The sequence below is a fragment of the Oncorhynchus mykiss genome, chromosome 12, assembly GCF_057628025.1.
Source record: "Oncorhynchus mykiss isolate SJ-2025 chromosome 12, ASM5762802v1, whole genome shotgun sequence".
NCBI classification, from domain to species: Eukaryota; Metazoa; Chordata; class Actinopteri; order Salmoniformes; family Salmonidae; genus Oncorhynchus; species Oncorhynchus mykiss.
Window position 1 is genome coordinate 92,709,845 of NC_143033.1, and position 23,691 is coordinate 92,733,535.

At 45.3% G+C, this 23,691-nt stretch overlaps 1 protein-coding gene across 3 annotated transcripts in view; it reads left to right on the top strand.

Moving 5' to 3' along the window:
* Nucleotides 1–499: 499 nt before the first annotated feature.
* Nucleotides 500–23,691, top strand: part of LOC149979447 (septin-9-like) — a 162,887-nt gene continuing 139,695 nt past the window's right edge. For all 3 annotated transcript variants that reach the window (XR_016485409.1, XM_090194104.1, XM_090194108.1), the window contains exon 1: nt 500–902. Coding sequence is in view for 2 of the 3 variants with exons in the window: in XM_090194104.1 (XP_090050230.1) it covers nt 881–902 (22 nt within the window). In the remaining variant the exon portion in view is untranslated. The remainder of the gene's footprint in view (nt 903–23,691) is intronic.

A 23,691-nucleotide genomic window follows, 5' to 3' on the forward strand; every position in this document is an offset into this window, starting at 1 on the left:
CTCAGATCAGAATATCAGCACGTTGTATGAGGTCGAGGATAATCATTTTCATCAAGTCTTATTTGCATGTTTGAAGGACACTGACAGTTGTACACTTTGATATGATTGACATAACAGGATTCCCGCAGTTGAATGAGCTACTGGCTGCATCCTTCAGTAATCACCTGTTAATTGGGTCTTTTCACACATCTGTTGTAGCATAAGCACTATAATTTTGACTTTAGCAAAACGTCTTTGCCGAAGTCTTTTCATACTAAAGTGATACTGTACATGAAAAGGATATTACAACTGTAGCCTATTTACAATCAAACACGGATGTGGATTCTCATTTTAAAGTAAGCAATGATCCACCCTACTGCCATAAGCAATTGTTTGTTGACATGCTGTGATTTCTAAATGTATATTTTCTCAATGGGTTAGCCCACAGTGTCATCACCGTGAACTTTGACATAACTTCCTCTGATTACTGTGTACAGTATATTGCTCCAAGTCCCGCCTTCAGATTGGGCGTGCGTTGGTAGCGCAGGTGTGATTGTATCCATTCTACGTATCTAGAGATAGCCTGGCCCCGAGGTTAACTCCCTCAGCGTTCGCGTTCGATCCTGATAAATGAAATCATTCACTAATTTACTTCAAGTCCACGAAGTAGCGGTTCCCGTGATTTTCCCCGCAGCCAGGTGTGTTCGGAAAGCTTAACGTTCCAGGATTGGGAGGAATAGGGAGAAGAGCGCGCACCGAGATACCTGTGAAACCTGTGAAACTACGGTTGTAAATGAGGATCTGATTGCCACGGACATCGAACACGTCTGAGACATTGCCTGGCTAAAATAACAACTCATATCGAGGCTTAAAGCAAGTCGTTTCTGTACGAAGGATCATCATGAAGAAATCAGGATATTCAGGTAGGTGTACCATTTGATAGGATATTTATTATGGATACTCCTGTTGTTGTTATTACTTTGCTGTAATGTTATTATAATACTTTACATTGTTATTTTACAGTTGTCCATCTATATGTGCACAGTATCAGCTTCAATTATGTAACTTTAGGTTACTTGTAAATATGTAACTTTAGGTTACGTGTACGCGCGCGGGCGCGTAGGTTATCTGTGTTGAGTGAAAGTGAACGTGCCCCAGAGAGATACATGCACATGGACACGAGATAATGATTTATTTTCCTGTACTCTAAAGGTCAGTTATGATTGCCACCATGGTCCCTGACTGAGTCACTAAGCTCCAACCACTTCACAGTATCCCACCATCCCACCTTCATCGTCTAACTATTGAGTGATATACTGTTTCAACACATCTTGCTGTTCTGTTGATTGTGATGAGTTATTAGATATTATAAACTGGGTGATTCGAGCCCTGAAATTCAATCGGTATGACAGAAATGTACAGTGCCTCGCGAAAGTATTCGGCCCCCTTGAACTTTGCGACCTTTTGCCACATTTCAGGCTTCAAACATAAAGATATAAAACTGTAATTTTTTGTGAAGAATCAACAACAAGTGGGACACAATCATGAAGTGGAACGACATTTATTGGATATTTCAAACTTTTTTAACATTGCAAAAACTGAAGAATTGGGCGTGCAAAATTATTCAGCCCCCTTAAGTTAATACTTTGTAGCGCCACCTTTTGCTGCGATTACAGCTGTAAGTCGCTTGGGGTATGTCTCTATCAGTTTTGCACATCGAGAGACTGAAATTTTTTCCCATTCCTCCTTGCAAAACAGCTCGAGCTCAGTGAGGTTGGATGGAGAGCATTTGTGAACAGCAGTTTTCAGTTCTTTCCACAGATTCTCAATTGGATTCAGGTCTGGATTTTGACTTGGCCATTCTAACACCTGGATATGTTTATTTTTGAACCATTCCATTGTAGATTTTGCTTTATGTTTTGGATCATTGTCTTGTTGGAAGACAAATCTCCGTCCCAGTCTCAGGTCTTTTGCAGACTCCATCAGGTTTTCTTCCAGAATGGTCCTGTATTTGGCTCCATCCATCTTCCCATCAATTTTAACCATCTTCCCTGTCCCTGCTGAAGAAAAGCAGGCCCAAACCATGATGCTGCCACCACCATGTTTGACAGTGGGGATGGTGTGTTCAGCTGTGTTGCTTTTACGCCAAACATAACGTTTTGCATTGTTGCCAAAAAGTTCAATTTTGGTTTCATCTGACCAGAGCGCCTTCTTCCACATGTTTGGTGTGTCTCCCAGGTGGCTTGTGGCAAACTTTAAACAACACTTTTTATGGATATCTTTAAGAAATGGCTTTCTTCTTGCCACTCTTCCATAAAGGCCAGATTTGTGCAATATACGACTGATTGTTGTCCTATGGACAGAGTCTCCCACCTCAGCTGTAGATCTCTGCAGTTCATCCAGAGTGATCATGGGCCTCTTGGCTGCATCTCTGATCAGTCTTCTCCTTGTATGAGCTGAAAGTTAGTAGATTTGCAGTGGTCTGATACTCCTTCCATTTCAATATTATCGCTTGCACAGTGCTCCTTGGGATGTTTAAAGCTTGGGAAATCTTTTTGTATCCAAATCCGGCTTTAAACTTCTTCACAACAGTATCTCGGACCTGCCTGGTGTGTTCCTTGTTCTTCATGATGCTCTCTGCGCTTTTGACGGACCTCTGAGACTATCACAGTGCAGGTGCATTTATACGGAGACTTGATTACACACAGGTGGATTGTATTTATCATCATTAGTCATTTAGGTCAACATTGGATCATTCAGAGATCCTCACTGAACTTCTGGAGAGAGTTTGCTGCACTGAAAGTAAAGGGGCTGAATAATTTTGCACGCCCAATTTTTCAGTTTTTGATTTGTTAAAGGTTATGTCCTGCAACACTGCTTCATCTCCACTGCCCTGCAGCAAGACAAGGGTTATGTCCTACAACACTGCTTCATCTCCACTGCCCTGCAGCAAGACAAGGGTTATGTCCTACAACACTGCTTCATCTCCACTGCCCTGCAGCAAGACAAGGGTTATGTCCTACAACACTGCTTCATCTCCACTGCCCTGCAGCAAGACAAGGGTTATGTCCTACAACACTGCTTCATCTCTACTGCCCTGCAGCAAGACAAGGGTTATGTCCTACAACACTGCTTCATCTCCACTGCCCTGCAGCAAGACAAGGGTTATGTCCTACAACACTGCTTCATCTCCACTGCCCTGCAGCAAGACAAGGGTTATGTCCTACAACAAGGGTTATGTCCTACAACACTATTTATTTGTTTCGCCAATGGACGGATGTGTACATGTCATCTTCTCCATGTACTTACTGTGATTGTGATATATGGTCGGCCCAACTAACTATTTAACATGAACGTACTAACTGTAAGTCACTCTAGACAAGAGTGTCTGCTAAATGAATAACATGACTAATGTAAATGTAATGTGGTATACAATATACAGGCCTCATCAGATTACTTAATATCTGGTCTATAGGTGATGATGATTGGCTAACAGATTGTCTGCTCTGGTCCTAAATGTCTGCCATCTGAATGTGTGCCAGTGAGATGCCATACATGAGTGGTGAATTAGGAAAGTTACTCTCGAAGAGCCTTGGAGACAAGGTGTTATATCCAACCATCCATCCATCCATCCATCCTTCCATCCATGATACTCAGCATGGAGACAAGGTGCTATATTCATTCATCCATCCATCCATGATACTCAGCATAGAGACAAGGTGCTATATTCATTCATCCATCCATCCATCCACGATACTCAGCATGGAGATGAGGTGCCATATTAATTCATTCCATCCATCAATGATACTCAGCATGGAGACGAGGTGCTATATTAATTCCATCCATCTATCCATGATACTCAGCATGGAGACGAGGTGTTGTATTCATTCATCCATCCATCCATGATACTCAGCATGGAGACAAGGTGCCTTATTCATTCATCCATCCATCAATGATACTCAGCATGGAGATGAGGTGCTATATTAATTCATCCATCCATCCATGATACTCAGCATGGAGACAAGGTTCTATATTCATTCATCCATCCATCAATGATACTCAGCATATAGACAAGGTGCTATATTCATTCATCCATCCATCAATGATACTCAGCATGTAAACATGGTGCTATATTCATCCATCCATCAATGATACTCAGCATAGAGACAAGGTGTTATATTCATTCATTCATCCATCCACGATACTCAGCATTGAGACAAGGTGCTATATTCATTCATCTATCCATCAATGATACTCAGCATGGAGACGAGGTGTTATATTCCATCCATCCACAGGGTTCAATTCTCGGGCCGACTCTTTTCTCTGTATATATCAATGATGTTGCTCTTGCTGCGGGCGATTCCCTGATCCACCTCTACGCAGACGACACCATTCTGTATACTTCTGGCCCTTCCCTGGACACTGTGCTAACGAACCTCCAAACGAGCTTCAATGCCATACAGCACTCCTTCCGTGGCCTCCAACTGCTCTTAAACGCTAGTAAAGCCAAACTCATGCTTTTCAACCATTCGCTGACCGCACCCGCCCGCCCGACTAGCATCACGACCATGGACGGTTCCGAGCTATAATATGTGGACAACCATAAATACCTAGGTGTCTGGCTAGACTGTAAACTCTCCTTCCAGACTCATATTAAACATCTCCAATCCAAAATAAAATCTAGAATCGTCTTTCTATTCCGCAACAAAGCCTCCTTCACTCACACCGCCAAACTTACCCTAGTAAAACTGACTATCCTACCGATCCTCGACTTCGGCGATGTCATCTACAAAATAGCTTCCAACACTCTACTCAGCAAACTGGATGCAGTCTATCACAGTGCCATCCGTTTTGTTACAAAATCACCTTATACCATCCACCACTGCGACCTGTATGCTCTAGTCGGCTGGCCCTCGCTACATATTCATCGCCAGACCTACTGGCTCCAGGTCATCTATAAGTCTATGCTAGGTAAAGCTCCGCCTTATCTCAGTTCACTGGTCACGATAACAACACCCACCCGTAGCACACGCTCCAGCAGGTGTATCTCACTGATCATCCCTAAAGCCAACACCTCATTTGGCCGCCTTTCGTTCCAGTTCTCTGCTGCCTGTGACTGGAACGAATTGCAAAAATCGCTGAAGTTGGAGACTTTTATTTCCCTCACCAACTTTAAACATCAACTATCTGAGCAGCTAACCGATCACTGCAGCTGTACATAGTCCATCTGTAAATAGCCCACCTTATCTACCTACCTCAGCCCCATACTGTTTTTATTTTATTTACTTTTCTGCTCTTTTGCACACCAGTATCTCTACTTGCACATCATCATTTGCTCATTTATCACTCCGGTGTTAATCTGCTAAATTGTAATTATTCGTTCCTATGGCCTATTTATTGCCTACCTCCTCATGCCTTTTGCACACACTGTATATAGACTTTATTTTCTCTACTGTGTCATTGACTTGCTTGTGTTATTGGCTTGTTTATTGTTTACTCCATGTGTAACTCTGTGTTGTTGTCTGTGTCACACTGCTTTGCTTTATCTTGGCCAGGTCGCAGTTGCAAATGAGAACTTGTTCTCAACTAGCCTACCTGGTTAAATAAAGGTCAAATAAAAAAAATATTTAAAAAATCCATACATAATACTCAGCATGGAGACAAGGTGCTATATTCATTCATCCATCCATCCATAATACTCAGCATGGAGACAAGGTGCTATATTCATTCATCCATCCATCCATAATACTCAGCATGGAGACAAGGTGCTATATTCATTCATCCATCCATCCATGATACTCAGCATGGAGACAAGGTGCTATATTCATTCATCCATCCATCCATAATACTCAGCATGGAGACAAGGTGCTATATTCATTCATCCATCCATCCATGATACTCAGCATGGAGACAAGGTGCTATATTCATTCATCCATCCATCCATGATACTCAGCATGGAGACAAGGTGCTATATTCATCCATCCATCCATCCATCCATGATACTCAGCATGGAGACAAGGTGCTATATTCATTCATCCATCCATCCATGATACTCAGCATGGAGACAAGGTGCTATATTCATTCATCCATCCATCCATGATACTCAGCATGGAGACAAGGTGCTATATTCATCCATCCATCCATCCATCCATGATACTCAGCATGGAGACAAGGTGCTATATTCATTCATCCATCCATCCATGATACTCAGCATGGAGACAAGGTGCTATATTCATTCATCCATCCATCCATGATACTCAGCATGGAGACAAGGTGCTATATTCATTCATCCATCCATCCATGATACTCAGCATGGAGACAAGGTGCTATATTCATTCATCCATCCATCCATGATACTCAGCATGGAGACAAGGTGCTATATTCATCCATCCATCCATCCATCCATGATACTCAGCATGGAGACAAGGTGCTATATTCATTCATCCATCCATCCATGATACTCAGCATGGAGACAAGGTGCTATATTCATCCATCCATCCATCCATCCATGATACTCAGCATGGAGACAAGGTGCTATATTCATTCATCCATCCATCCATGATACTCAGCATGGAGACAAGGTGCTATATTCATTCATCCATCCATCCATGATACTCAGCATGGAGACAAGGTGCTATATTCATTCATCCATCCATCCATGATACTCAGCATGGAGACAAGGTGCTATATTCATCCATCCATCCATCCATCCATGATACTCAGCATGGAGACACGGTGCTATATTAATTCATCCATCCATCCATGATACTCAGCATGGAGACAAGGTGCTATATTCATTCATCCATCCATCCATGATACTCAGCATGGAGACAAGGTGCTATATTCATTCATCCATCCATCCATGATACTCAGCATGGAGACAAGGTGCTATATTCATCCATCCATCCATCCATCCATGATACTCATCATGGAGACAAGGTGCTATATTCATTCATCCATCCATCCATGATACTCAGCATGGAGACGAGGTGCTATATTCATCCATCCATCCATCCATCCATGATACTCATCATGGAGACAAGGTGCTATATTCATTCATCCATCCATCCATGATACTCAGCATGGAGACAAGGTGCTATATTCATTCATCCATCCATCCATAATACTCAGCATGGAGACGAGGTGCTATATTCATTCATCCATCCATCAATCCATAATACTCAGCATGGAGACAAGGTGCTATATTCATTCATCCATCCATCCATGATACTCAGCATGGAGATGAGGTGCTATATTCATTCATCCATCCATCCATAATACTCAGCATGGAGACGAGGTGCTATATTCATTCATCCATCCATCAATCCATAATACTCAGCATGGAGACAAGGTGCTATATTCATTCATCCATCCATCCATGATACTCAGCATGGAGACGAGGTGCTATATTCATTCATCCATCCATCCATAATACTCAGCATGGAGACAAGGTGCTATATTCATTCATCCATCCATCCAGAATACTCAGCATGGAGACAAGGTGCTATATTCATTCATCCATCCATCCATCCATAATACTCAGCATGGAGACGAGGTGCTATATTCATTCATCCATCCATCCATAATACTCAGCATGGAGACGAGGTGCTATATTAATTCATCCATCCATCCATAATACTAAGCATGGAGACGAGGTGCTATATTCATTCATCCATCCATCCATAATACTCAGCATGGAGACAAGGTGCTATATTCATTCATCCATCCATCCATGATACTCAGCATGGAGACAAGGTGCTATATTCATTCATCCATCCATCCATAATACTCAGCATGGAGACAAGGTGCTATATTCATTCATCCATCCATCCATAATACTCAGCATGGAGACGAGGTGCTATATTCATTCATCCATCCATCCAGAATACTCAGCATGGAGACGAGGTGCTATATTAATTCATCCATCCATCCATAATACTCAGCATGGAGATGAGGTGCTATATTCATTCATCCATCCATCATGATACTCAGCATAGAGACAAGGTGTTATATTCATTCATCCATCCATCCATGATACTCAGCATGGAGACAAGGTGCTATATTCATTCATCCATCCATCATGATACTCAGCATAGAGACAAGGTGTTATATTCATTCATCCATCCATTAAGAATACTCAGCATGGAGACGAGGTGCTATATTCATTCATCCATCCATCATGATACTCAGCATAGAGACGAGGTGTTATATTCATTCATCCTTCCATCCATCCATCCATAATACTCAGCATGGAGACGAGGTGCTATATTCATTCATCCATCCATCCAGAATACTCAGCGTGGAGACGAGGTGCTATATTCATTCATCCATCCATCCATCCATAATACTCAGCATGGAGACAAGGTGCTATATTCATTCATCCATCCATCCATCCATAATACTCAGCATGGAGACAAGGTGCTATATTCATTCATCCATCCATCCAGAATACTCAGCATGGAGACGAGGTGCTATATTCATTCATCCATCCATCCATGATACTCAGCATGGAGACAAGGTGCTATATTCATTCATCCATCCATCCATGATACTCAGCATGGAGACGAGGTGCTATATTCATTCATCCATCCATCCATGATACTCAGCATGGAGAAAAGGTGCTATATCCATCCATCTATGATACTCAGCATGGAGATGAGGTGCTATATTCATCCATCTATCTATCTATCTATCTATCTATCTATCTATCTATCTATCTATCTATCTATCTATCTATCTATCTATCTATCTATCTATCTATCTATCTATCTATCTATCTATCCATCCATCCATGATACTCAGCATGGAGACGAGGTGCTATATTCATTCATCCATCCATCCATGATACTCAGCATGGAGAAAAGGTGCTATATCCATCCATCTATGATACTCAGCATGGAGAAAAGGTGTTGTATCCATCCATCATTCTCCCTGTGTTGTCTCTCCTGACTATGTTTAACCTCCATGTGTGAACACCTGCCTCTAGCCTGTATCTGTACGTAGCCTGTATCCAGCGTCACGTTTCACCCCTAATGGTGGTTCACTCACACCCATTCTTTCACCCTTAATGGTGGCTCACTCACTCACTCAGCCACTCTTTCACCCTTAACGGTTTTTCAGTCATTCACCCACTCTTTCACCCTGAATGGTGTCTCACTCACTCACCCACTCCTAGAACCCACTGTATTTGCTTTAACCTACAGCTTCCTTTCTCTGAGGTTGCATCCCAAATGGTACTCTATTCCCTATATAGTGCACTACTTTTGACAGGGGCCCATAGGGGCTAGGCCATTTGGGGCACAACCTGAGTCTCCAACCCTAAGCCCTTGGCTCTGTGCTGCTCTGTGTAGTGTACACAACCCATTCCCATTGAATGTCTCCTTTCCCACAGTTTGCATCGGAGCAGGGAGTGCATGTCTGGTCATGTCGTCGTCATTTGTCCTGTTTGTCTCCCGCCGGAACGTGTGCGGAGCTGCTGTCACATTCTGGGCATATTTGTTCAGCTCTGGAGACGGAGAAGGTTGTCTTAATGATCAGTGTGGGGGTGTTTGGAGAAGGTTGTCTTAATGATCAGTGTGGGGGTGTTTGGAGAAGGTTGTCTTCATGATCAGTGTGGGGGTGTTTGGAGAAGGTTGTCTTCATGATCAGTGTGGGGGTGTTTGGAGAAGGTTGTCTTCATGATCAGTGTGTTGGTGCTTGGAGAAGGTTGTCTTCATGATCAGTGTGTTGGTGCTTGGAGAAGGTTGTCTTCATGATCAGTGTGGGGGGGTTTGGAGAAGGTTGTCTTAATGATCAGTGTGGGGGTGTTTGGAGAAGGTTGTCTTCATGATCAGTGTGGGGGTGCTTGGAGAAGGTTGTCTTCATGATCAGTGTGGGGGGGTTTGGAGAAGGTTGTCTTCATGATCAGTGTGGGGGGGTTTGGAGAAGGTTGTCTTCATGATCAGTGTGGGGGTGTTTGGAGAAGGTTGTCTTCATGATCAGTGTGGGGGTGTTTGGAGAAGGTTGTCTTCATGATCAGTGTGGGGGTGTTTGGAGAAGGTCGTCTTCATGATCAGTGTGGGGGGGTTTGGAGAAGGTTGTCTTCATGATCAGGGTGGGGGGGTTTGGAGTGGGCTACTATCAGAGATGGGGGTTTTGACATCAGAACTGAAACTGTGTGTGGAGATACTGTACAGGGATATGGGTCTGTGTGGGGATGGGATATAGATGGTGTGTGTGTGTGTGTGTGCATACTGTATATACACACACTGTGAGCTGTATGTTTCGCTCAGTATTATTTTACAGTATTTCAGAGTGTGTGTGTGTGTGTGTATTTGAGAGAGTGCGTGTTTGTCTGACTGTATTCATCATAGACTGCAAATTAGGGTGCTCACTTCACACATGCTAGTGTCAGTGTGTGTCTGACCCTGGTAGCTGAGCCCTGTATGTGGAGCTGCTCTCTGCCTTGTACGCCACTCCCTCAGCTTGGCGGATCAATCAGTAACCTGCACATGAATAACAACCACACAAAGAAGAGGCTAGGACACACACACACACACACACACACACGCTCATAATTTACAGAGCCCACAGCACTGATTTACTCATAATAGGGTATCGCTGGGTCTGGTATGCGCTTTCAAGTCCAACCCCAAACACACTACTACTACCTCTCTGACTTATTGCAAGCACCGCTCTGCATTATGGCTTTTAACATTGTTTATATCCACAGACAGGCTTTGGTTTGCTGTGTGTAAAGATATTATTAGATGGAACTTGAAAGTCAACCTATAAACTCTGTTGAGACACACTATTTGCCCTGTCATCTTGTCAAGTATGCCTAGGATGTCCAAACCATCAATTTGTGTGTGAGAGAGGCCTGTGTGAGAGAGGCCTGTGTGAGAGAGGCCTGTGCTTTAATTGATTATAGGTACTGTATGTAACAGGGAGAGGGATGAGCTCACATGTTACGCATGTGTCGTTGGTGCTCTTCTGTCTGTCTGTCACCCCCCCCCCCACACACACACACATTTTAGGACTCCTTTAGGTATAAAAAAAATCAAACATCATTTGGCCTTACTGCTATTAGCCAGTAGAAACACATTGAATAACAGATAGTCCTTACTGCTATTAGCCAGTAGAAACACATTGAATAACAGATAGTCCTTACTGCTATTAGCCAGTAGAAACACATTGAATAACAGATAGTCCTTACTGCTATTAGCCAGTAGAAACACATTGAATAACAGATAGTCCTTACTGCTATTAGCCCATAGAAACACATTGAATAACAGATAGTCCTTACTGCCATTAGCCAGTAGAAACACAGTGAATAACAGATAGTCCTTACTGCTATTAGCCAGTAGAAACACATTGAATAACAGATAGTCCTTACTGCTATTAGCCAGTAGAAACACATTGAATAACAGATAGTCCTTACTGCTATTAGCCAGTAGAAACACATTGAATAACAGATAGTCCTTACTGCTATTAGCCAGTAGAAACACATTGAATAACAGATAGTCCTTACTGCTATTAGCCAGTAGAAACACATTGAATAACAGATTCAGACATGGAACAGCAGATAGTCAAAAAATAAATAAATCAGTCATTTATTTATTGATATTTTTTTTACCCATATTTTACAACAAACTACTTCCATATGTAGACTACCGGTCAAAAGTGTGCAAAGCTGTCATCAAGGCAAGTGGTGGCTATTTGTAGAATCTCAAATATAAAATATATTTTGATTTGTTTAACACTTTTCTGGTTACTACATGATTCCATATGTGTTATTTCATTGTTCTGATGTCTTCACTATTATTCAACAGTGTATAAAATAGTAAAAATAAAGACAAGCCCTTGAATGAGTAGGTGTTGTAAAACCTTCGACCGGTAGTGTACTTCCATAAATGTTTTTAGCTGGTACCCGGCTACTTTCAGACGTGTCTTGTGAGGCTTGTGGGCTTCCTGGAGCTCATGGGAAACTCCCCTTTACATAGAGGGGTCATATTATCCCAAACTGTTACAGACGCTACAGACAGAAGTTGTCAGATCGACGGTACCGACTTCAGATGAGTCCCATGGCGCTTTCTGGATGTCTCAAGGTCTGACCAACACCGCTGTAGCCAGGCCACCTTCCACCACAGATACGCCAACACCGCTGTAGCCAGGCCACCTTCCACCACAGATACGCCAACACCGCTGTAGCTAGGCCACCTTCCACCACAGATACGCCAACACCGCTGTAGCCAGGCCACCTTCCACCACAGATACGCCAACACCGCTGTAGCCAGGCCACCTTCCACCACAGATACGCCAACACCGCTGTAGCCAGGCCACCTTCCACCACAGATACGCCAACACCGCTGTAGCCAGGCCACCTTCCAACACAGATACGCCAACACCGCTGTAGCCAGGCCACCTTCCACCACAGATACGCCAACACCGCTGTAGCCAGGCCACCTTCCAACACAGATACGCCAACACCGCTGTAGCCAGGCCACCTTCCACCACAGATACGCCAACACCGCTGTAGCCAGGCCACCTTCCACCACAGATACGCCAACACCGCTGTAGCCAGGCTTCCTTCCACCACAGATACGCCAACACCGCTGTAGCTAGGCCACCTTCCACCACAGATACGCCAACACCGCTGTAGCTAGGCCACCTTCCACCACAGATACGCCAACACCGCTGTAGCCAGGCCACCTTCCACCACAGATACGCCAACACCGCTGTAGCCAGGCCACCTTCCACCACAGATACGCCAACACCGCTGTAGCCAGGCCACCTTCCACCACAGATACGCCAACACCGCTGTAGCTAGGCCACCTTCCACCACAGATACGCCAACACCGCTGTAGCTAGGCCACCTTCCACCACAGATACGCCAACACCGCTGTAGCCAGGCCACCTTCCACCACAGATACGCCAACACCGCTGTAGCCAGGCCACCTTCCACCACAGATACGCCAACACCGCTGTAGCCAGGCCACCTTCCACCACAGATACGCCAACACCGCTGTAGCTAGGCCACCTTCCACCACAGATACGCCAACACCGCTGTAGCCAGGCCACCTTCCACCACAGATACGCCAACACCGCTGTAGCCAGGCCACCTTCCACCACAGATACGCCAACACCGCTGTAGCCAGGCCACCTTCCACCACAGATACGCCAACACCGCTGTAGCCAGGCCACCTTCCACCACAGATACGCCAACACCGCTGTAGCCAGGCCACCTTCCACCACAGATACGCCAACACCGCTGTAGCCAGGCCACCTTCCACCACAGATACGCCAACACCGCTGTAGCTAGGCCACCTTCCACCACAGATACGCCAACACCGCTGTAGCTAGGCCACCTTCCACCACAGATACGCCAACACCGCTGTAGCCAGGCCACCTTCCACCACAGATACGCCAACACCGCTGTAGCCAGGCCACCTTCCACCACAGATACGCCAACACCGCTGTAGCCAGGCCACCTTCCACCACAGATACGCCAACACCGCTGTAGCTAGGCCACCTTCCACCACAGATACGCCAACACCGCTGTAGCTAGGCCACCTTCCACCACAGATACGCCAACACCGCTGTAGCCAGGCTTCCTTCCACCACAGATACGGATGTGGTGGATTGAGACGCAGCCGTGCAAAACAAGAGATATCTCTAGCTTTAACAGACGGATGTTGACGGGGATGTTGTTATTATGCTGATGAGATGTCCGTGGGAGCCCAGACATGGACAGGGTTTAATGACGTGGTTTATCATCACGTCAGAAGGCCTGGTCAGCTTTAAGATAAAGACAGCAGCTTTGTTTTCCCACTTCTTCTGGATGTTGAGTCTTGTATGGAGAAGAATAGACGACAGCTGAGCTACAATCTGTTTTTCATTCTCCCACTCTGAGAGACAGAGGGAATCTCATTCTCCCACTATGAAAGACAGAGGGAATCTCATTCTCCCACTCTGAGAGACAGAGGGAATCTCATTCTCCCACTCTGAAAGACAGAGGGAATCTAATTCTCCCACTCTGAGAGACAGAGGGAATCTCTTCTAGACTTCAGCCAGGATTCAATCCAATCGTGTTGTAGATCACTTGACATTTACAGGTAATTTCCTTTTTTGGGCTGACATCTGCACCGTTTACCGTAAATGTGTAAACATTGCCTTTAAATGCTGCATCTCTATCTCTATCTATATCTATAGTGTCCTCCCTTTCCCCCTGGTAATGTGATCTGCTCTACACATAGTACAGGCCCTGGTCTCCATTTCCTACCATATGCCGTGCTCTATACTGTATGGAGCCAGGTCTGAAGTGTCCACTCTGTGTTTATCTGGGACTCCAGACAGGAATGCAGCTCTGTGATGATAGCTGTCTGTCAGGGGTGTGAGATGATGCCAGGGGAGGGGTTGACTGAGGAAGAGCTGTAACAGATTATGTTAGTGTCTTCTATAGTACATAGTGATACATACTGTATGAGGCCAAAGAGCTTTGTCTGTCTGTCTGTCTTTTTGTCTCGCTCTCTGTGTCTCACATATCTCTAGTGGTGTCGCACGCATGCATGCATACACACACTCACACACACACACACACACACACACACACACACACACACACACACACACACACACACACACACACACCCTTAAGGTTTTTTCAAGACCAGGATTGGAGTGAATTGTTTCCAAAAAAATATTCAGGGAAAAAAAAACAAGCCAACACAAACACAAACAAATATGTTACCCTTAAACCTTAGATGACCCTGTAGTTTATATACTGTAGATAGATCCCCCTCTCTCTCAATTCAATTTAAGGGGCTTTATTGGAATGGGAAACATATATTTACATTTCTGAAGCAAGTGAAATAGATATTAAACAAAAGTGAAATAAACAATCAAAAGTTTATTGTGAACAGTAAATATTACACTCCAAAATACGTTCCAAAATAAATGTCATATTATGTCTATATTACGGTGTTGTAGCGATGTGCAAATAGTTAAAGTACTAAAGGGAAAATAAATGTCATATTATGTCTATATTACGGTGTTGTAGCGATGTGCAAATAGTTAAAGTACTAAAGGGAAAATAAATGTCATATTATGTCTATATTACGGTGTTGTAGCGATGTGCAAATAGTTAAAGTACTAAAGGGAAAATAAATGTCATATTATGTCTATATTACGGTGTTGTAGCGATGTGCAAATAGTTAAAGTACTAAAGGGAAAATAAATGTCATATTATGTCTATATTACGGTGTTGTAGCGATGTGCAAATAGTTAAAGTACTAAAGGGAAAATAAATGTCATATTATGTCTATATTACGGTGTTGTAGCGATGTGCAAATAGTTAAAGTACTAAAGGGAAAATAAATAAATATGGGTTGTATGGTGTTTGTTCTTCACTGGTTGTCCTTTTCTTGTGGCAACAGATCACAAATCTTGCTGCTGTGATTGCACACTGTGGTATTTCACCCAATAGATATGGGAGTTTATCAAATTTGGATATGTTTTCGAATTCTTTGTGGGTCTGTGTAATCTGAGGGAAATATGTGTCTCTAATATGGTCGTACATTTGGCAGGAGGTTAGGATGTGCAGCTCAATTTCCACCTCATTTTGTGGGCAGTGTGCACATAGCCTGTCTTCTCTTGAGAGCCAGGTCTGCCTACGGTGACCTTTCTCTATAGCAAGGCTATTTATTTTCTCATATCAGCACGGATTCCAGGCTAGGAACCAAGTGTTCCAGAGAGAATTTCAAACCCAGAAACTCAATGGACTTTTTTTTATCTGAGGTTGAGTCCCAAATAGCACCCTATTCCCTATAATAGTGCAGAGCCCTATGGCCCTGGTTAAAAGTAGTGTACTACATAGAGAATATGGTGCCATTAGGGACACAGTCTGAGTTAATTTTAGTTACTGATCTCTACTCTACCTGCCAAGATGGAAGGCCGATCCATATCTGTTACACTACAAGCCATTGTTTTATTCACTGCTCTTACTTCCAGACTGTTTCCCTATTGAGATCATAAAAACTGGCTTTAAAAATCTGTTTCCATCATGTTGCTTCACTGATATGTTATTTACTGTTTTTGGTGTGATTGTGATAGTTTATCGTGACTAAACACACCTGTGTCAGTAGTGGTGATAAAATCCTGGGTGAGTTTTGATGAGTGAGAGAAAGGCTTGTGTTACATTTTTCAGTTTTCATAAAACCGGTTTTCAAGTTTAAAAGGGCATTAAAAGTTTGTTCGATGTTTTCTAATGTCCAGATGCGTCCACATCCCATGCCAACGGCTGTGTCGACCCAACTACTGTATATGCCTCAACACCAAATGAATGGAAAGTATGAGCACCACAAACCAGGAAACTAGACCTACAAGGGGCTTATCTTTTCCATTCATTTTAGATTGTGGCATGTAGCTCAATCTACACAACAGAAAGCCTGGATGTCAATTTATCCCGACAGAACACCAATTTTGGGTTATGAAAACATCTGACAAATGTAGATTGTGAAGTGGAATGTACCTTTAACAGCATGAGCTTTATCAGTGCTCACCGGTCTTATTGCCATTTAGAAATTAATCTGTGCCTGGTGCGGTCCAGGGTCACGGTCAGTACTATTCACAGTACAGTTCACAGTCTACTCACGGTCAGTACTATTCACAGTACTGTTCACAGTCTACTCACGGTCAGTACTATTCACAGTACAGTTCATAGTCTACTCACGGTCAGTACTATTCACAGTCTACTCACGGTCAGTACTATTCACATTGCTATTCACAGTACTATTCACAGTCTACTCACGGTCAGTACTATTCACAATACTATTCACAGTACTATTCACAGTCTACTCACGGTCAGTACTATTCACAGTGCTATTCATAGTACTATTCACAGTCTACTCACAGTCAGTACTATTCACAGTGCTGTTCACAGTCTACTCACGGTCAGTGCTATTCACATTCTATTCACGGTCAGTACTAGTCACAGTACTATTCATAGTACTGTTCACAGTCTACTCACGGTCAGTAGTACTATTCACAGTACAGTACACAGTCTACTCACGGTCAGTACTATTCACAGTACTGTTCACAGTCTACTCACGGTCAGTACTATTCACAGTACTGTTCACAGTCTACTCACGGTCAGTAGTACTATTCACAGTACTGTTCACAGTCTACTCACGGTCAGTACTATTCACAGTACTGTTCACAGTCTACTCACGGCCAGTAGTACTATTCACAGTACTGTTCACAGTCTACTCACGGTCAGTAGTACTATTCACAGTACTGTTCACAGTCTACTCACGGTCAGTACTATTCACAGTACTGTTCACAGTCTACTCACGGTCAGTACTATTCACAGTACTGTTCACAGTCTACTCACGGTCAGTACTATTCACAGTACTGTTCACGGTCAGTAGTACTATTCACAGTACTGTTCAAAGTCTACTCACGGTCAGTACTATTCACAGTACTGTTCACAGTCTACTCACGGCCAGTAGTACTATTCACAGTACTGTTCACAGTCTACTCACGGTCAGTACTATTCACAGCACTGTTCACAGTCTACACACGGTCAGTACTATTCACAGTACTGTTCACAGTCTACTCACGGTCAGTAGTACTATTCACAGTGCTGTTCACAGTCTACTCACGGTCAGTACTATTCACAGTGCTGTTCACAGTCTACTCACGGTCAGTACTATTCACAGTACAGTTCACAGTCTACTCACGGTCAGTACTGTTCACAGTCTACTCACGGTCAGTAGTACTATTCACAGTACTGTTCACAGTCTACTCACGGTCAGTACTATTCACAGTACTGTTCACAGTCTACTCACGGTAAGTACTATTCACAGTACTATTCACAGTACAGTACACAGTCTACTCACGGTCAGTACTATTCACAGTACTGTTCACAGTCTACTCACGGTCAGTACCATTCTGTGTAGTCATTACTCAAGGTAGGAGACTTCCAGGTAAAGACCTTATCTGGGCTCTGTGGGCTGTGAAAACACATGAAAAATGACCATCTCTCCAGTCAATTCCCCCCTGGTTGTCCATTCCCAGCCTCTGTTTCACAGGCCAGTTGTGAAACTGTGTAAACTCTGTGTGGTGTTTGCAGCATACTCTGAACATGTGTAATGAGGGCAATAAAAACACAATGGGTCAGATGGATGAGTTGGGGAGAGGAAGGGTTGGGGGGAGAAGGAAGGGAGGATGGAGGGGGATGGGGAAGGGGGATGGATCGTGCTCAACTCTGCCCTCCTGCTCAAACAGTGACTAGCCTCCTTTACAAATATAGTCAAGAAGGATCAAGGACCATTGAGGTGTGTGTGTGTGTTTGTGTGTGTGTGTTTGTATGTGTGTGCTTGTGTGCACACGCACTAGTGTGAGCGTGTACTACAGGGTCACAGGGTTTAAAGTGCAGGAGACGGCCCTCTCCCCCCAATCCTCTTGTTTTCTCTCCTCAGTCCTCTAGAACCAATAACTCATCATTTCACATGTTTGCCGAGGCCTGCACTTGACCGGTCAGATCACTCAATCACACTACATGACACACTGATTGTTCTGAAGCACGGCGGTTCAGACACTTCAGTTCACTAATAACAAAGGACTGGGGAAGCACCAAAGGAAGCTTTATTGTTCATATGAAAACATGAAAATACTTCACCTGTATAACCGTCAGGGGAAAACATGTGGTTAAGCTGTTGTGAAACAGTGTGTAGTATTTGTGTGTTAAATTTGACCACCTAGCCCTGATACATGGCTGTTGAATCCTATGTGACGTCTAAGAGGGAGTCAACAGCCATGTGACAGGGCTATTTACCACCATGAAACCTACATACCACCATCATAAACCTGACATATTATAACTGTTTTGTAGCAGTCCCTCAGAGTTAAAAGGGCCATTCTAGCTTTGTGTGAGGAGATTCACATGACACCTGTATGAGGCCACACCTGTCTCTGAGTAGAGTTGTGGAGAAGGCCACACCTGTCTCTGAGTAGAGTTGTGGAGAAGGCCACACCTGTCTCTGAGTAGAGTTGTGGAGAAGGCCACACCGGTCTCTGAGTAGAGTTGTGGAGAAGGCCACACCTGTCTCTGAGTAGAGTTGTGGAGAAGGCCACACCTGTCTCTGAGTAGAGTTGTGGAGAAGGCCACACCTGTCTCTGAGTAGAGTTGTGGAGAAGGCCACACCTGTCTCTGAGTAGAGTTGTGGAGAAGGCCACACCTGTCTCTGAGTAGAGTTGTGGAGAAGGCCACACCTGTCTCTGAGTAGAGTTGTGGAGAAGGCCACACCTGTCTATCTGTGTGGTTGTGGAGAAGGCCACACTTGTCTCTCTGTGTTGTTGTGGAGAAGGCCACACCTGTCTCTCTGTGTGGTTGTAGAGAAGGCCACACCTGCCTCTCTGTGTGGTTGTGGAGAAGGCCACACCTGTCTCTGAGTAGAGTTGTGGAGAAGGACACAGCTGTCTCTGTGTGTGGTTGTAGAGAAGGCCACACCTGTCTCTCTGTGTGGTTGTGGAGAAGGCCACAGCTGTCTCTCTGTGTGGTTGTGGAGAAGGCCACACCTGTCTCTGAGTAGAGTTGTGGAGAAGGCCACAGCTGTCTCTCTGTGTGGTTGTGGAGAAGGCCACACCTGTCTCTGAGTAGAGTTGTGGAGAAGGCCACAGCTGTCTCTGTGTGTGGTTGTAGAGAAGGCCACACCTGTCTCTCTGTGTGGTTGTGGAGAAGGCCACAGCTGTCTCTCTGTGTGGTTGTGGAGAAGGCCACACCTGTCTCTGAGTAGAGTTGTGGAGAAGGCCACAGCTGTCTCTCTGTGTGGTTGTGGAGAAGGCCACACCTGTCTCTGAGTAGAGTTGTGGAGAAGGCCACAGCTGTCTCTCTGTGTGGTTGTGGAGAAGGCCACACCTGTCTCTGAGTAGAGTTGTGGAGAAGGCCACAGCTGTCTCTGTGTGTGGTTGTAGAGAAGGCCACACCTGTCTCTCTGTGTGGTTGTGGAGAAGGCCACAGCTGTCTCTGTGTGTGGTTGTGGAGAAGGCCACTGCTGTCTCTGTGTGTTGTTGTGGAGAAGGCCACACCTGCCTCTCTGTGTGGTTGTGGAGAAGGCCACACCTGTCTCTGAGTAGAGTTGTGGAGAAGGCCACACCTGTCTCTCTGTGTGGTTGTGGAGAAGGCCACAGCTGTCTCTCTGTGTGGTTGTGGAGAAGGCCACACCTGTCTCTCTGTGTTGTTGTGGAGAAGGCCACACCTGCCTCTCTGTGTGGTTGTGGAGAAGGCCACAGCTGTCTCTGTGTGTGGTTGTGGAGAAGGCCACAGCTGTCTCTGTGTGTGGTTGTGGAGAAGGCCACACCTGTCTTTCTGTGTGGTTGTTTTGTGTGTGGAGCTGTAGAGGGCCCTGTAGCGCTCCACTCACCTGTTCAGTCTTGTCCCGGGCTTTTCAACAACACACACTCTCTCACACACACATCTCCTTTGTTCCGACAACACTGTGGGTTCCGCTCTGGGGTTGCTCACACTTTTATTTTCCATTCAGGCTTTACAGGAGTTGATGATTGGCTCAAACACTGTTGTACTCTGCCAGTGTACCTATGATCTGTCTGGCCACTCCCTAAACTCAGTGTGACTCCTATAGCTACTGGCAGCATTGACTAAATGCCAAATTATGCCATATCGGTTTGGTTGTTGCATGTTTTTTTCTGTTTAACATATTCTGAATGTCAAATTGATGCTGTATATTGTTTTGTAGTCCTTAGGCCTACATGTGTTACTCTGTCTCACAGAGTTTGGATGCAATATTTATCTATTTGATGGTTTTTGTACTGCACACGTTTTATTAATGTCTTATCTATTTGGTTGTTGTTGTAGTACATATTTAGCTGTCTCTAGTTATCTCATTAGTTAGCGTCTGTTAGTTTCCCATTGAGATTCTGCAGTGTCAGCTATGTTGTGTTTATGTAGCACCTCCCCTGCCTTTCTGTTGTTGTGCTAGAGACTCTAGACTCACCATTCACCTTTCACGAGCTGTGGCTCTCTGTGGCTCTCCAGCATTAGTCACAGAATAAGGTAAACGCATGGATTTGCTTCTCTGCCTTGCTCATCATTCATAACTGTAAATATATGTGCTGCCTGTCCCAGGTCAGGTGTGTGTACTTTACTGACATGTCAACATCCTGCATTGACTCACAGCTGTTCAGTTCATGTCCTTATTCTCAGGTGGTTTGAACATTGTTCTATAACAACCATAGCCTCTCCAGGACTGAACATTGTTCTATAACAACCATAGCCTCTCCAGGACTGAACATTGTTCTATGACAACCATAGCCTCTCCAGGACTGAACATTGTTCTATGACAACCATAGCCTCTCCAGGACTGAACATGGTTCTATAACAACCATAGCCTCTCCAGGACTGAACATTGTTCTATAACAACCATAGCCTCTCCAGGACTGAACATTGTTCTATAACAACCATAGCCTCTCCAGGACTGAACATTGTTCTATGACAACCATAGCCTCTCCAGGACTGAACATTGTTCTATAAAAACCATAGCCTCTCCAGGACTGAACATTGTTCTATAACAACCTGTTACGGTGCGTGAATGAGGACCCAAAAGCGAATCAACTTAAACAGAGCTTCTTTAATTACCAAACATAGGTAGGCTCAGATGGACCGGCAGATTCCGACAGGACAGGACAAGGTTACAGCAAACATGACGACAGTCTGGTTCAGGCATGAATGACACAAACAAACAAGAATCCGACAAGGACAGGAGCAGAAACAGAGAGAGATATTGGGACCTAATCAGAGGGAAAAAAGGGAACAGGTGGGGAACGGGGTGAATGGGTAGTTAGAGGAGACAAGGGACAGCTGGGGGAAAGCGGGGGAGAAAAGGTAACCTAACACGACCAGCAGAGGGAGACAGGGTGAAGGGAAAGGACAGAGACAAGACAACATGACAGTACATGACAGTACCCCCCCACTCACCGAGCGCCTCCTGGCGCACTCGAGGAGGAAACCTGGCGGCAACGGAGGAAATCATCAATCAGCGCACGGTCCAGCACGTCCCGAGAGGGAACCCAACTCCTCTCCTCAGGACCGTACCCCTCCCAGTCAACTAGGTACTGATGACCACGGCCCCGAGGACGCATGTCCAAGATTTTACGGACCCTGTAGATAGGTGCGCCCTCGACAAGGATGGGGGGGGGGGGGGGGGAGACGAGCGGGGGCGCGAAGAACGGGCTTAACACAGGAGACATGGAAGACCGGGTGGACGCGACGAAGATATCGCGGAAGAAGAAGTCGCACTGCGACAGGATTAATGACCTGAGAGATACGGAATGGACCAATGAACCGCGGGGTCAACTTGCGAGAAGCCGTCTTAAGGGGAAGGTTCTGAGTGGAGAGCCAAACTCTCTGACCGCGACAATATCTAGGGCTCTTAGTTCTACGCTTATTAGCAGCTCTCACAGTCTGCGCCCTATAACGGCAAAGTGCAGACCTGACCCTCTTCCAGGTGCGCTCGCAACGTTGGACAAAAGCCTGAGCGGAGGGGACGCTGGACTCGGCGAACTGAGATGAGAACAACGGAGGCTGGTACCCGAGGCTACTCTGAAAAGGAGATAGCCCGGTCGCAGACGAAGGAAGCGAGTTGTGGGCGTATTCTGCCCAGGGGAGCTGTTCTGACCAAGACGCAGGGTTGCGAAAAGAAAGACTGCGTAAGATGCGACCAATAGTCTGATTGGCCCGTTCTGCTTGACCGTTAGACTGGGGGTGAAAGCCGGAAGAGAGACTGACGGAAGCCCCAATCAAACGGCAAAACTCCCTCCAAAATTGAGACGTGAATTGCGGACCTCTGTCCGAAACGACGTCTGACGGAAGGCCATGAATTCTGAAAACATTCTCGATGATGATTTGTGCCGTCTCTTTAGCAGAAGGAAGCTTAGCAAGGGGAATGAAATGAGCCGCCTTAGAGAACCTATCGACAACCGTAAGAATAACAGTCTTCCCCGCTGACGAAGGCAGTCCGGTGACAAAATCTAAGGCGATGTGAGACCACGGTCGAGAGGGAATAGGAAGCGGCCTGAGACGGCCGGCAGGAGGAGAGTTACCGGACTTAGTCTGCGCGCAGACCGAACAAGCAGCCACGAAACGACGCGTGTCATGCTCCCGGGTGGGCCACCAGAAACGCTGGCGAATGGAAGCAAGCGTACCCCGAACGCCAGGGTGGCCGGCTAACTTGGCAGAGTGAGCCCACTGAAGAACGGCCAGACGAGTAGGAACGGGAACGAAAAGAAGGTTCCTAGGACAAGCGCGCGGCGACGGAGTTTGAGTGAGTGCTTGCTTTACCTGCCTCTCAATTCCCCAGACAGTCAACCCGACAACACGCCCCTCAGGGAGAATCCCCTCGGGGTCAGTGGAGGCTACTGAAGAACTGAAGAGACGAGACAAAGCATCAGGCTTGGTGTTCTTAGAGCCCGGACGATAAGAAATCACGAACTCGAAACGAGCGAAAAACAGCGCCCAACGCGCCTGACGCGCATTAAGTCGTTTGGCAGAACGGATGTACTCAAGGTTCCTATGGTCAGTCCAAACGACAAAAGGAACGGTCGCCCCCTCCAACCACTGTCGCCATTCGCCTAGGGCTAACCGGATGGCGAGCAGTTCGCGGTTACCCACATCATAGTTACGTTCCAACGGCGACAGGCGATGAGAAAAATACGCGC